This window comes from Hippocampus zosterae, chromosome 14 (assembly GCF_025434085.1).
Source record: "Hippocampus zosterae strain Florida chromosome 14, ASM2543408v3, whole genome shotgun sequence".
In the NCBI taxonomy this organism is placed as follows: Eukaryota; Metazoa; Chordata; class Actinopteri; order Syngnathiformes; family Syngnathidae; genus Hippocampus; species Hippocampus zosterae.
The window spans coordinates 1,491,103-1,503,267 of record NC_067464.1 but is presented as its reverse complement, the minus strand read 5'-3'; the positions used below and the strand labels follow the sequence as shown (position 1 = coordinate 1,503,267).

The following is a 12,165-nucleotide window of genomic DNA, read 5'->3' as shown; positions in this document are numbered from 1 at the left end:
TCACATGCATATATTGTAGTGTTATTAACCCAAATATTAAAACAAATATATGGCGCAGCTCCCGTTTTTTTTCCTTCCGCCGGGGCCCAAAGTGGCACTTGACCAATTGGCGGGCTAAGAAAATCATGTCAAAAATGTATTTTAGAAATGCTGGAGGGGCTGTCCGGGTTTCTGACTGCCTCCATCTAAAAACAGGCTGGATTGGGGTCCTCGAGGACGGGACTTGCGCGCACCCCAGCTGTGCACGATTACATTACTTCTCTGCTTGTCTTGGAATAGAATGGATGTCTTTGTCCTCCGAGGGGGGGGGGGGGGTTGCGGTGGTGGAACAAGCACACATCCCCATCATGTGGGTACGGAATAAAGCGGCCAAAGTTCTATTTTTAATCGGCAAGCCCTTTAAAGCAGCGTGGAGCCGCGGCGCATGCGCAGTGCCGGGCGGAGCGAGCGGCGAGGAGGAGAGCGGAGGGCGGCTGGAAAGCAACCAGGGCACCCAGGCAGGAAGGCGCAGTGCACCGCCGAGGTTTCCACAGCACCACGACCACGACGACATCGCGCAGACAACCGGAACGCGGTGAGTTCCGCCAAATCCAACCTCCGGCACTCGAGTCTTTTCTTCCCCGTTTGGAATCCGAATGATTCGCGGTGGAGCGATCGGCAGTGCGGAGGTATGTGCGGCGGAGGCCTTGCGGAAAGCCGCCGGCGAGCCCTTTTTGTCGAGGCTGCGAGACAAAAACATGAGCCCCCCCTCACCCCCAACCCAACCCCCGGCTCGGTATGATAAGCAGACCTCCGCCCATTTTTTTTTTTGGTCTCACCGGCCTTCGGGGTTTCACACCCCGGATGTTGGTGCAGTCATCCCCGGCTGAAGAGGCCTGCCGGCGGCTGCTCGAGGAAGGACAGACGCCCTCCCTCAGCACCATCATCGATATTCGGAAAACAAAAAAAAAAAATCAATCACAGCCACTTCAATGCGTATTTGCAGCTGGAAGGAAGCCACGTTGAAGTAATTCCAATCAATAAATGGGGGTTATATAGCGATATTCAAAGCGATGTTGCCATAATAGTTGGCTTATTACGAGACATTAGCGAGAGACATAGACTATTCATTGTACATGTACATTTTTTTGTTGCTGTTTTGGGGGTTTCCTTCTCTTTACTCTGTACATCAACTATGATTTCATTTATGGGATGGTGCAGTGGTTCGAACCTTGTCACCTTAGTTCTCACATCTTCCGACTGTTATAAAATCACCGCCCATTTCTTCGAGGGCTCGGCGAGTATCGATACCATGGTTCCGTATTGAGTTGATACCAACATTATTATGATTATTTTTTTTAGGTATCGGGTACTTGTGGAGGCTGTAGATAGCATCCACCAATCCTTAAGGCAATAAAAATCAATCGTGGAGTAAGTACTCCCTGTTTTGGCATCGTGTTAAATGAAATGTTATGCGTCAAAAGTATGAGCGGTATCAGTACTCTGTACGCAAAAGAGTGAACACTCATATTGGTATCGGCCTGGGAAAAACAGAGTAGCGAGTGTAACTTTTCCAGGAGACGCTTTAAACAGTTTTCGATAAAAAAATTTGGTAGGCCCGAGTACTTTACTGACATGAATCTAAATCCAAATAGCTTGGTGACCAGGTCGTACTGCGGCTAACATTTCACCGTCTACCACAGTTTTGTTGTTGCTGCTATTTTGACTTAAGATGGCAAGGTGTGAGCAAAGAGCGCGTGGAGAATCCGACGCTGCCAGATGTGTGATCTCACACGCACGCACGCGAGCGCACTCGCCGTTTGTGAGTCAGCTTGCAAGAGGATTATGTTGACAAACGCTCCTCGCCGCACACGTGTGGATTGGCGACGGAGCTAAAGACTCCTCGCCGGCGCGCCGCTTAAGACGCTCAAGAGCCACCGCGGCGTTTCCGCCCGACGACAGGATCTTCGTTGGGGTTACGCTCCATGACAGGAGTGTCAAAATTTTTTTTGTCGTGGGTCATGTTTTTTTGGGGGGGGCGGGGTAAAAAAATGCCTTCCTATTCATGGTCGTCTTGCTGCGGATTTTAGGAAGCGTCATGGAAGTTACCTGGTTGATTTGCTTTTAAAAGGGCCACATACAATGATGCGGCGGGCCAGATCTGGCCGCCGGGCCTTAAGTTTGACACCTGTGCTCTCTGGATTGGCTCATGGAGAGCAAACCGTCGTTTCATGAATTTGACCTTAGCGCATGACACGCTTAAACACAAGGACTTTTTTTTCGGTGTGTGTGTGTGTGTGCGTGGTTTCAGGTCGGGCATGGCAGTGAACGTGTACGCCACGTCCGTGTCCATCGACAACCTGAGCCGCCATGACATGCTGGCGTGGGTCAACGATTCCTTGCAGCTCACCTACACCAAGATCGAACAGCTCTGCTCAGGTAAGATGGCGACGGGGCTGGCGCAACTCCAGGGGGGGGGGGGGTCGTTCTTTTTTCTTTTTCAAGGCGGACTGTAGATTTGGGAAAAAAATTGAACGAAAGCAACAGAAACAATCTATTTGTACATTGTACCCCCCATGCCCCCCCCTCACCCCCCAACTGAAATAGAAAGACCTTTGACGTGCTTTGCAGGGGCGGCGTACTGCCAGTTTATGGATATGCTGTTCCCGGGGTGCATCCTCCTGAAGAAGGTCAAGTTTCAAGCCAAACTGGAGCACGAATTTATCCACAACTTCAAAGTTCTGCAAGCGGCCTTCAAAAGGATGAGCGTCGACAAGGTCCGAACCGCCGTCGGCGCCACGTTGGACTTTGGCCCGTTGTCTTTCTTTGCTGCTCATTCATCTTCTGGCGTTTGCGCTCCCCCTGCAGATCATTCCGGTGGAAAAACTGGTCAAGGGCAAGTTCCAGGACAACTTTGAGTTTGTCCAGTGGTTCAAGAAGTTCTTCGACGCCAACTATGACGGGAAGGAATACGAGCCCATGCTTGCCAGACAGGGGCAAGATGTGCCCCCCGCCCTCAATCCAGGTGATCACTTTAGCCACAAACCAAAGAGAACTCCAGGTAACCACAAGCACTTTTTTTTTTTTTTGGCGAGGGCTTCCATTGCTGCACGGTCTTTGCTCAGCTTTGGATGGCGCAAAGGCACTCGGCAGGCAGTGGAATGGCGGCCATTTTATGTATTTTTTTTTTTTGCTTTGTTTTCACTAATCGGTACAGTTGGTTACCTGTTCGTTCGGGTTGTCAGAATCGTCCCAAAGAACTCGTCTTGTAACTTTGTAGCAGCGGAATGGAACTGGAAGGTTGGTTTTGAAAAACAAAAGGGAAGCTCGGAATTTTGTAAAATCCCACGCCCCCTGAAGGCATCGCTTCAAGCTGGCGAATGACCACCTAGTGGCTGTTTCATGCCATTGCAGTTTTTTTTCCTTTTACTTACTAAGAGGAATGGAAACTCGCCTGACTTGAATGCTTTTTGCTGGCAAAACTGACTTGTTTCTTTTCAAATTTTGTCTGCCCACTGGTCTTGGTGTCTTGTGTCTGGTCCCGATACAATGACAACCTCATGTTTTTTTTTTTTTCCTAAAAATAAAATGCCCACTGTGCCTTGTTGCCGTGTTGTGAACCGCCAGCAGGACCGCAGAGGACGTCTCCGACAGTGCCCAAAAACATGCCGACGCCGCAGAGGGTCCAACACAACACCCCGGCCTTGAGGAAGAACACGAGCCTGTCCCGAAATGGCGGCAGCGACGCCGAGATCACAGAGCTCAATCAACAGGTTTCATGAGCAGCCGTAATATCTTTCGGGTTTCCCTCCAGTCGCCGCCGAGAATGTCGTAAAAAATGTAATAATACACGACGGGAGCATAATTGAGGTAAATAATGTTTTGCTTTGTTTTGTTTTTCCTTTTGGGTACAGTTGATGGAGTTGAAGCTGACGGTGGACGGCCTTGAGAAGGAGAGAGACTTTTATTTCAGTAAACTGCGAGACATCGAGCTCATCTGCCAGGAGCACGAGAGCGAGAACAACCCGGTGCTCAGCAGGATAATTGACATCCTTTACGCCACGGAGGTACTCCTCGCCGTCACGATAGCGTTTTTAGGGCGCGACGGTGAACCGTAGGGGTTGAACCCGAGAGTCGATGTAGGAGACGTTTTGCTTGAGATTGATGACTTGTCAATCATGGACTGCCAATTTGAGTTTCAAACTTGGGTCAGTGTTTCCAATTAAGGTTTCAAACTCGGGTCAGGGTTTCTAATTAGGGTTTCCAATTAGGGTCAGGTTTCCAATTAGGGTTTCAAACTAGGGCTAGGTTTTCCCATTAGGGTTTCAAAATAGGGTCAGGTTTCCAATTAGGGTATCAAACTAGGGTTAGGGTTTCCAATTAGGGTTTCAAACTAGGGTTAGGGTTTCTAATTAGGGTTTCCAATTAGGGTCAGGTTTCCAATTAGGGTTTCAAACTAGGGTCAGGTTTCCAATTAGGTTTTCAAACTAGGGTTAGGGTTTGTAATTAGGGTTTAAAACTAAGGTTAGGGTTTCCAATTAGGGTTTCAAACTAGGGTCAGGTTTCCAATTAGGGTTTCAAACTAGGGTTAGGGTTTCTAATTAGGGTTTCCAATTAGGGTTTCAAACTAGGGTCAGGTTTCCAATTAGGTTTTCAAACTAGGGTTAGGGTTTGTAATTAGGGTTTAAAACTAAGGTTAGGGTTTCCAATTAGGGTTTCAAACTAGGGTCAGGTTTCCAATTAGGGTTTCAAACTAGGGTTAGGGTTTCTAATTAGGGTTTCCAATTAGGGTCAGGTTTCCAATTAGGGTTTCAAACTAGGGTCAGGTTTCCAATTAGGTTTTCAAACTAGGGTTAGGGTTTGTAATTAGGGTTTAAAACTAAGGTTAGGGTTTCCAATTAGGGTTTCCAACTAGGGTTAGGGTTTATAACTAGGGCCAATGTTTCCAATTAGGGTTTCAAATTAGGATTAGGGTTTCAAACTCGGGTCAGGGTTTGAAACCAGGGTCATGGTTTCCAATTTGAGTTTCAAACCCGGGTCAGGGTCTCCAATTAGGGTTTTCAGTTTGAGTTTCAAACTTGGGTTAGGGTTTCTGAAGTTTGACATCTGTGGCTTCGAGCGTTTCAAAAGTGATCCGTACGAACGACAAACGTGTCAGATCCGAATGCTCTAAATTGGCTGGCATTGAAAGTGTGTCCACAGCACTATTTTTTTTTTAATTCTTTTTTTTATCGTTGTGCTCCTTTGTGTGCTCCAGGAGGGCTTTGCGCCTCCAGAAGATGAAGAATTTGACGAACGAGCTCACCTGGACCAGGACGAATACTGAAGCCCGCCCAGCTGCTCCCCCCCCCTTTCACTTTCTATGATTGATTTCTATTCTTTGTGCACGCGCTTCCCGACTCAAATCAACCTGCTGCCCTCCCTGCCCTCCCTCGACCACCCTTCCCTGTCCCACGTCGTTGCACATTATTTTTATTATGATTCATTTAATTTTATTTTATTGCCCTCATCCGACACACCACCGTACATCATCACGGCTAACCAATAATAAACCGTGCGACTTCTCCGCTTTTTCGCTCAGCATGAGCCAAGAAGACTGTCAATAACGACCAGATTTTGGAATTTATCCCCCCCCCCCAATTGGGACGTATTTATTTTGCCTTGGGTGCGCCGCCTCGCAGCCCTTTTTCAACAGCAACAGAACTCAAGTGACTTTTGAAGAGCAGTTTCTTTATTTATTTAAATTATCGTTGTTGTTTTTTTGGGGGGGGCAGGGGGGGGGGGGTCAATCTCCTGTAGCAGAAACCTACTGTATGAGAAAACTTAGAGGCCAATCTTTTTGGTTTCTTGCTCGAGCGGGTTTATAGTACGTAGAATGAGGGAGGGAGGGAGTGGATACTTTGAAGAAGGTGATGGAATGCATTGATTGATTCTTATTATTGGCCGGCCACATATCTGAGCATGAGAATGTTATACATTGACTGTGAATGAATGAATATTTTGTAAAAAGTTATTTAATGTGGGGATTCTGTCTGATGTCACGCTGGTAAATACAACTTTTTTTTTAAGCTGGTTACCGGGGTGGCCCCTTTTAGTGTCGTCAAAATGACGGCCAATCAGAGGTGGCAAATCAAATGATTGACATGTAGACCACCTCACGCCAGCACAAACGGTGACGGAACAAGTTGGCGAAACGGTCAAGTCGTAAACGGATCTCGTCGCCTGGACTGCGAACGTCGCCTTCGTCGCTGTCGGGATAAGTGAAGCCGCCAGCGGCCATCTTGCGTTGCCATTGTCTGAGCGCAGCAGAGTTGAATATCTTAATATCTCCGTGCTGTTTTCATCTTAGTTCCTGTCTTGACAACAAAAATGACGACTGACGGGCGAGGTTGTCACATAACACAAGACTTGGAAAGGATTTTGACTGCACAACTTTTTTGACGCTCGTCTTGACAGGCATCGTGCAGTTTACATTTTGTTCCTCTCTGGTTGGTCAGCCTCGGTTGTTTTTTTCTGGGAGGTGAAATATTGTCACCCTTCTTGAGCATTGCATTTCCACACATATTGTTAACATCTTATTTAAAAATGTACTTACGTCCTTTTTTTGTTGTTATCAGAATCTTGCTGACTGATTCGTTCATTAAATTTAAACATTTTCCAAATGTTCTTGTGTTTCTTTGTACCAAAACAAAGGAGAGACATATTGTTTTGGTTGTTTATAGCAAAGTATGGTATCATTTTAATGGTCCAGCCCACTTGACATCTACCGAGGTCGTATGTGGCCCACCATGTGAAATGAGTTTGACACCAGTGTTGTATAGTAAGGCGTTTTTTTGCCGAAAAAAAAACGACCATGTATAGTAAGGCGTTTTAAGCCGAAAAAAAACCGACCATGTATAGTAAGGCGATTTTTGCCGAAAAAAACGACCATCTACAGTAAGGCATTTTTTGCCGAAAAAAACGACGATGTATAGTAAGGCGTTTTTGACCCGAAAAAACGACCATGTATAGTAAGGCGTTTTTAGTTGAAAAAAAAACGACCATGCATAGTAAGGCGTTTTTAGCCGAAAAAAACGACCATCTATAGTAAGGCATTTTTTGCCGAAAAAAAAACGACCATGTATAGTAAGGCGTTTTTGACCCGAAAAAACGACCATGTATAGTAAGGCGTTTTTTGCCGAAAAAAACGACCATGTATAGTAAGGCGTTTTTTGCCGAAAAAAACGACCATGTATAGTAAGGCGTTTTTTGCCGAAAAAAACGACCATGTATAGTAAGGCGTTTTTGACCTGAAAAAAAACGACCATGTATAGTAAGGCGTTTTTTGCCGAAAAAAAAGACCATGTATAGTAAGGCATTTTTTGCCGAAAAAAACGACCATGTATAGTAAGGCGTTTTTTGCCGAAAAAAACGACCATGTATAGTAAGGCGTTTTTGACCCGAAAAAACGACCATGTATAGTAAGGCGTTTTTTGCCGAAAAAAACGACCATGTATAGTAAGGCGTTTTTAGCGAAAAAAAAACGACCATGTATAGTAAGGCGTTTTTAGCCGAAAAAAACGACCATCTATAGTAAGGCATTTTTTGCCGAAAAAAACGACCATGTATAGTAAGGCGTTTTTTGCCGAAAAAAACGACCATGTATAGTAAGGCGTTTTTGACCCGAAAAAACGACCATGTATAGTAAGGCGTTTTTTGCCGAAAAAAACGACCATGTATAGTAAGGCATTTTTTGCCGAAAAAAACGACCATGTATAGTAAGGCGTTTTTTGCCGAAAAAAACGACCATGTATAGTAAGGCGTTTTTGACCCGAAAAAACGACCATGTATAGTAAGGCGTTTTTTGCCGAAAAAAACGACCATGTATAGTAAGGCGTTTTTGACCCGAAAAAACGACCATGTATAGTAAGGCGTTTTTAGCTGAAAAAAACGACCATGCGTTTCGGCAAAAAACGCCTTACTATACATGGTCGTTTTTTTCGGCAAAAAACGCCTTACTATACATGGTCGTTTTTTTCGGCAAAAAACGCCTTACTATACATGGTCGTTTTTTTCGGCAAAAAATGCCTTACTACAGATGGTCGTTTTTTTTCGGCTAAAAACGCCTTCCTATACATGGTCGTTTTTTTAGGCAAAAACGCCTTACTATACATCGTCGTTTTTTTTGGCAAAAAACGCCTTACTATAGATGGTCGTTTTTTTTCAACTAAAAACGCCTTACTATACATGGTCGTTTTTTTAGGCAAAAAAAACGCCTTACTATACATGGTCGTTTTTTTTAGGCAAAAAACTCCTTAATATACATGGTCGTATTTTTTAGGCAAAAAACGCCTTACTATACATGGTCATTTTTTTTCGGCTAAAAACGCCTTACTATACATGGTCGTTTTTTTCAGGCAAAAAACGCCTTACTATACATGGTCGTTTTTTTCGGCAAAAAAACGCCTTACTATACATGGTCGTTTTTTTCGGCTAAAAATGCCTTACTATACATGGGCGTTTTTTTTAGGCAAAAAAACGCCTTACTATACATGGTCGTTTTTTTTCCGGCTAAAAACGCCTTACTATACATGGTCGTTTTTTTCGGCAAAAAAAACGCCTTACTATACATGGTCGTTTTTTTTAGGCAAAAAACTCCTTACTATACATGGTCGTATTTTTTAGGCAAAAAAAACGCCTTACTATACATGGTCGTTTTTTTCGGCAAAAAGCGCCTTACAATACATGGTCGTTTTTGTCGGCAAAAAACGCCATTACTATACATGGTCGTTTTTTTCGGCAAAAAATGCCTTACTACAGATGGTCGTTTTTTTTCGGCAAAAAACGCCTTACTATACATGGTCGTTTTTTTAGGCAAAAAACGCCTTACTATACATAGTCGTTTTTTTTGGCAAAAAACGCCTTACTATACATGGTCGTTTTTTTAGGCAAAAAACGCCTTACTATACATGGTCGTTTTTTTCGGCAAAAAACGCCTTACTATACATGGTCGTTTTTTCAACTAAAAACGCCTTACTATACATGGTCGTTTTTTTAGGCTAAAAACGCCTTACTATACATGGTCGTTTTTTTAGGCAAAAAACGCCTTACTATACATGGTTGTTTTTTCGGGTCAAAAACGCCTTACTATACATGGTCGTTTTTTTAGGCAAAAAAACGCCTTACTATACATGGTCGTTTTTTTCGGGCTAAAAACGCCTTACTATACCATTTTTTTTTCGGGCTAAAAACGGCTCATCGTTCACTTCAAAAACCTCTTGAAGACTCTACAAAGAGCTCTTCGTACCGGCTCGTCCGCGACCGACACATCACTTGTGAAAATGCAGGTGATTGAACAGTCAGAGGTGTGGCCAAAAAGAACCCCTTCTGCACTGAAATTAATTTTGATTCCGTTTGCTGCAATACAAACCGGATACTTCATACTTGACCATAAAGTTAATTTAAAACTTAGTACCTCAAAAACAAAATCTGACATTGAAAAAAAAAAACACGTCGTTTTGTATTTCTAAGACTGAATATGAAAATAAACAGAATTTCATTTTCAGTGAGGATCAAATACAATTTCAAAGAAAAAAAAAGTCTATCGTTTCAAATTCAGATTGTGCCATTCAGATTCAGTTATTCAATCCATCCATTGTCTCTAAGGCAAGATGTCTATATATATATATGAAGAGTGAACCACAAGCAATACCATTTTTAGCACAAGGAAAACAATTGCCCATTGCACACCGTGTCCCGCCTCACATCTGGGTTGCGCGGGCCTCCTTCTGGCTTCTCAAAGAGCGCTTTCGCAACGGACGTGGTCACAGAACGTCCGCAGACTCACTCTGCCGCGTGGTCTTTGTGCAGATCCAGTCTGTACTCAATGAGCGAGAAGTTTATGAGCTTGGCGGCGAGATTGCCCTCCGGGAACTCTCGCAGCTTGCGGAACCCCATGGCCACGTACAGCTTCTGCGCGTCCGTCTGCACCATGGAAGTGTGGAGGACCACGCCGGCGTAGCCTCGCTCGCGCGTAAAGTCCGTCACCACCTGGCACAGCTTTTTGGCCACGCCCCTGCCGCGATGGCCGCGTAGTACCGACAAACGCTTCAGCTCCAGACAGTCGGCGACGCCGTCCTTGGGGAGGCAGGCCACCATGCCCACCACGCGGCCCTCGTTTTCCGCCACCCAGAAGCAGGCGTCCCGGGCGGCCATGTAGGTCTCGCTGATGTTCTTGAGATCTGTGGAACAGGAGGATCGAGTCAAGTCAATGCGTCGCTTCCTTCTTTGTTTACCCGCTTTGGCCACACGATAAACGGTCGATTTTATGACAAGGTTTGGACAAAAACAAAAACTCATGGGTGGCAAGGATCAAGTTTGACACCTGTGCTGCAGCACTTCTCGATGTAGTTGTTGAAATTGTAGACCACAAGTTGGCGGACGATGGCCAGCAGCAGCGTGATGGCGAGAACGGGCAGCAGGAAGGACTTGGAGCTAGCTAGCAGCGCACAGAAGGTGCACACGAGCAGCATCTGACACTGCGGCTGCTTGAGGAAATGCACAAAGGACGCCGGCACGTGCTCGCTCATGCCCAGCGAGAAAATCTCCCGCACCGTAGAGAAGTCGCCGTCGCGGTACTCGCGGATCTTCACGCCGGACATCGTGACACTCGGCTGCAAGAGGAGAGGAGGCATATGAGATGCGAGTTTCATCATTAACGTGGCCCAAACTGTGATACGCACAATAGTTTAATTGTACAAATTTTAAATAAATGGCTTGCAAATGATTTTCAGGGGGGGGGGGGGATGCAACGGAATTGCACACGCAGCAAAGACTCTCCTAAACTGCACTCCACAACCCAGGCTGAACTGAGCTCCTCCCTTTACAAGCAAAGGTTGTTTCTAAGGCAAGATGCATCATGTCTATTTATATGAAGAGTGAGCCACAAACATGCGGGGGATTATCATTATACATTTCCATATATATATTGACACGCTTTCAAAGCATGTTTGGTATGAGGAGCGTTCAAATTTAGCTCTCTAAATTTGTTGAATGCTGTTTTAAGTACACCGCCCGGCCCTGAAGGCAAAAGACAACAACGATCCTTCATTCCTGCCTCAACTCAACCATTACAATTGGGTTCGACGACCGAAATACGCCGCCTTCAAATCAATGCAGTGAAAAAAAAAAGTGAAAATAAACCAGGCAATGTTCATTAGTCCACGTGATATTTGTACATTGTAATCAAAGCACCCAATTCCACAAGACAAATGAATTAGTTCGAAACTGCTCGCGAAACTTCTTGAGCATAAAATGACGCTCTTCACTCGGGGTTCGCCGACCTAGCTAGCTCGCTCGGTAGTGTGCTAGCCAAACAACACTAACATTTCGTTTCATGCGAAATGATTGCACCGCGTCCAGACTAAAAGCATTTAGCGGGGGGGGGGGGGGGGGGGGGGCATCTCGCCATATTACCTGTCCGTGTGGAAGACGTGCGTGAAAGTGCAGCACAAACGTAACAGTCAAGCTAACGGCACAACACAGTCAGCTCATCGTAAACTGTGACGCATTCAGGGTAAACAGTAATACAGGATAAACAAGAGTTACAAAAACATACTTCTTGACATTAAACACGCAATCTTGTCTCAAAAGTGTTGAGAATGCAAACGACACGCCTCTTGATTGATACAAGGAAAATAACAGGACTTGGTTTTGTTGCTGTTGTTGAGCGTATGTATTTTTTATGATGCCTCGCCATTCGGAACGGAGGGATTTGAACGCACCTTGGAAACAAAAAACAAAAACGGTTTACGGCCGGGCGGCCCGGAAGTCCAGTGGGTTAGCACGTCGACCTCACAGTGCCAGAGGTACCGGGTTCGATTCCAGCTCCGGCCTCCCTGGGTGGAGTTTGCATGTTCTCCCCGGGCCTGTGTGGGTTTTCTCTGGGTGCTCCGGGTTCCCTCCACATTCCAAAAACATGCGGTTCGGGAAATGGATGGATGGATGGTTTAGGCCTAAACCCTGTTTTTGTTTTCGTAAAAGTGTAAACTGATGTGGTAAATATTTGCAGTCCAAATGAAGGCAATAAGCACAATTCTAGAATCGTCTCCAAAACCAGATTACGACATACATCTTTTTGTGTGTGTGTGCAATTACAGCAATTATCCAATAATTAATTTTACTTATTGTGCTGATTCATGTTTTTAT

The 12,165-nt window shown here is 45.1% G+C and overlaps 2 protein-coding genes and 1 long non-coding RNA gene across 8 annotated transcripts; 2 read left to right on the top strand and 1 right to left on the bottom strand.

Moving 5' to 3' along the window:
* Nucleotides 1-416: 416 nt before the first annotated feature.
* mapre3a (microtubule-associated protein, RP/EB family, member 3a) lies at nt 417-6,641 on the top strand. 4 transcript variants are annotated; one of them, XM_052085578.1, is made up of 7 exons: nt 417-574; nt 2,291-2,418; nt 2,611-2,756; nt 2,848-3,004; nt 3,610-3,752; nt 3,894-4,046; nt 5,237-6,641. In XM_052085578.1, the coding sequence occupies exons 2-7, from the start codon at nt 2,298-2,300 to the stop codon at nt 5,303-5,305; spliced, it is 789 nt and encodes a 262-aa protein (XP_051941538.1). In that variant the 5' UTR covers nt 417-574; nt 2,291-2,297; the 3' UTR covers nt 5,306-6,641. The 4 variants fall into 4 exon arrangements, with proteins under 4 accessions (XP_051941538.1, XP_051941537.1, XP_051941536.1 ...); XM_052085577.1 differs by having other exon boundaries at nt 3,607-3,752; XM_052085576.1 differs by having other exon boundaries at nt 2,848-3,040.
* On the top strand, nt 4,166-5,225 carry LOC127614351 (uncharacterized). Of its 3 annotated transcripts, none has more exons than XR_007966474.1 (5): nt 4,166-4,193; nt 4,320-4,440; nt 4,504-4,566; nt 4,675-4,805; nt 5,035-5,225. It is a non-coding gene; the product is annotated as an uncharacterized LOC127614351 (long non-coding RNA). The 3 variants fall into 3 exon arrangements; XR_007966472.1 differs by having other exon boundaries at nt 4,166-4,225; nt 4,320-4,409; nt 4,504-4,598; XR_007966473.1 differs by lacking the exon at nt 5,035-5,225 and having other exon boundaries at nt 4,166-4,225; nt 4,320-4,409; nt 4,675-4,743; nt 4,775-5,011.
* Nucleotides 6,642-9,543: 2,902 nt separating the features above from the next.
* On the bottom strand, nt 9,544-11,582 carry nat8 (N-acetyltransferase 8). The gene is made up of 3 exons (XM_052085618.1): nt 11,434-11,582; nt 10,343-10,631; nt 9,544-10,199 (listed from the first exon to the last, which is right to left on the bottom strand). Exons 2-3 carry the CDS (start codon nt 10,617-10,619, stop codon nt 9,802-9,804), a joined length of 675 nt encoding a protein of 224 aa, XP_051941578.1. The 5' UTR covers nt 10,620-10,631; nt 11,434-11,582; the 3' UTR covers nt 9,544-9,801.
* Between the last annotated feature and the right edge of the window lie 583 nt (nt 11,583-12,165).

Bases quoted from the DNA above. Each gene is read 5' to 3' on its own strand.
- mapre3a (XM_052085575.1), top strand. From the start codon at position 2,298: ATGGCAGTGAACGTGTACGCCACGTCCGTGTCCATCGACAACCTGAGC. The intron at 3,753-3,893 runs GTTTCATGAGCA...TTTTGGGTACAG, and splicing joins TCACAGAGCTCAATCAACAG to TTGATGGAGTTGAAGCTGAC. The intron at 4,047-5,236 runs GTACTCCTCGCC...TGTGTGCTCCAG, and splicing joins ACATCCTTTACGCCACGGAG to GAGGGCTTTGCGCCTCCAGA.
- nat8 (XM_052085618.1), bottom strand. From the start codon at position 10,619: ATGTCCGGCGTGAAGATCCGCGAGTACCGCGACGGCGACTTCTCTACG. The intron at 10,200-10,342 runs GTGTCAAACTTG...CCTGTTCCACAG, and splicing joins CGAGAAGTGCTGCAGCACAG to ATCTCAAGAACATCAGCGAG.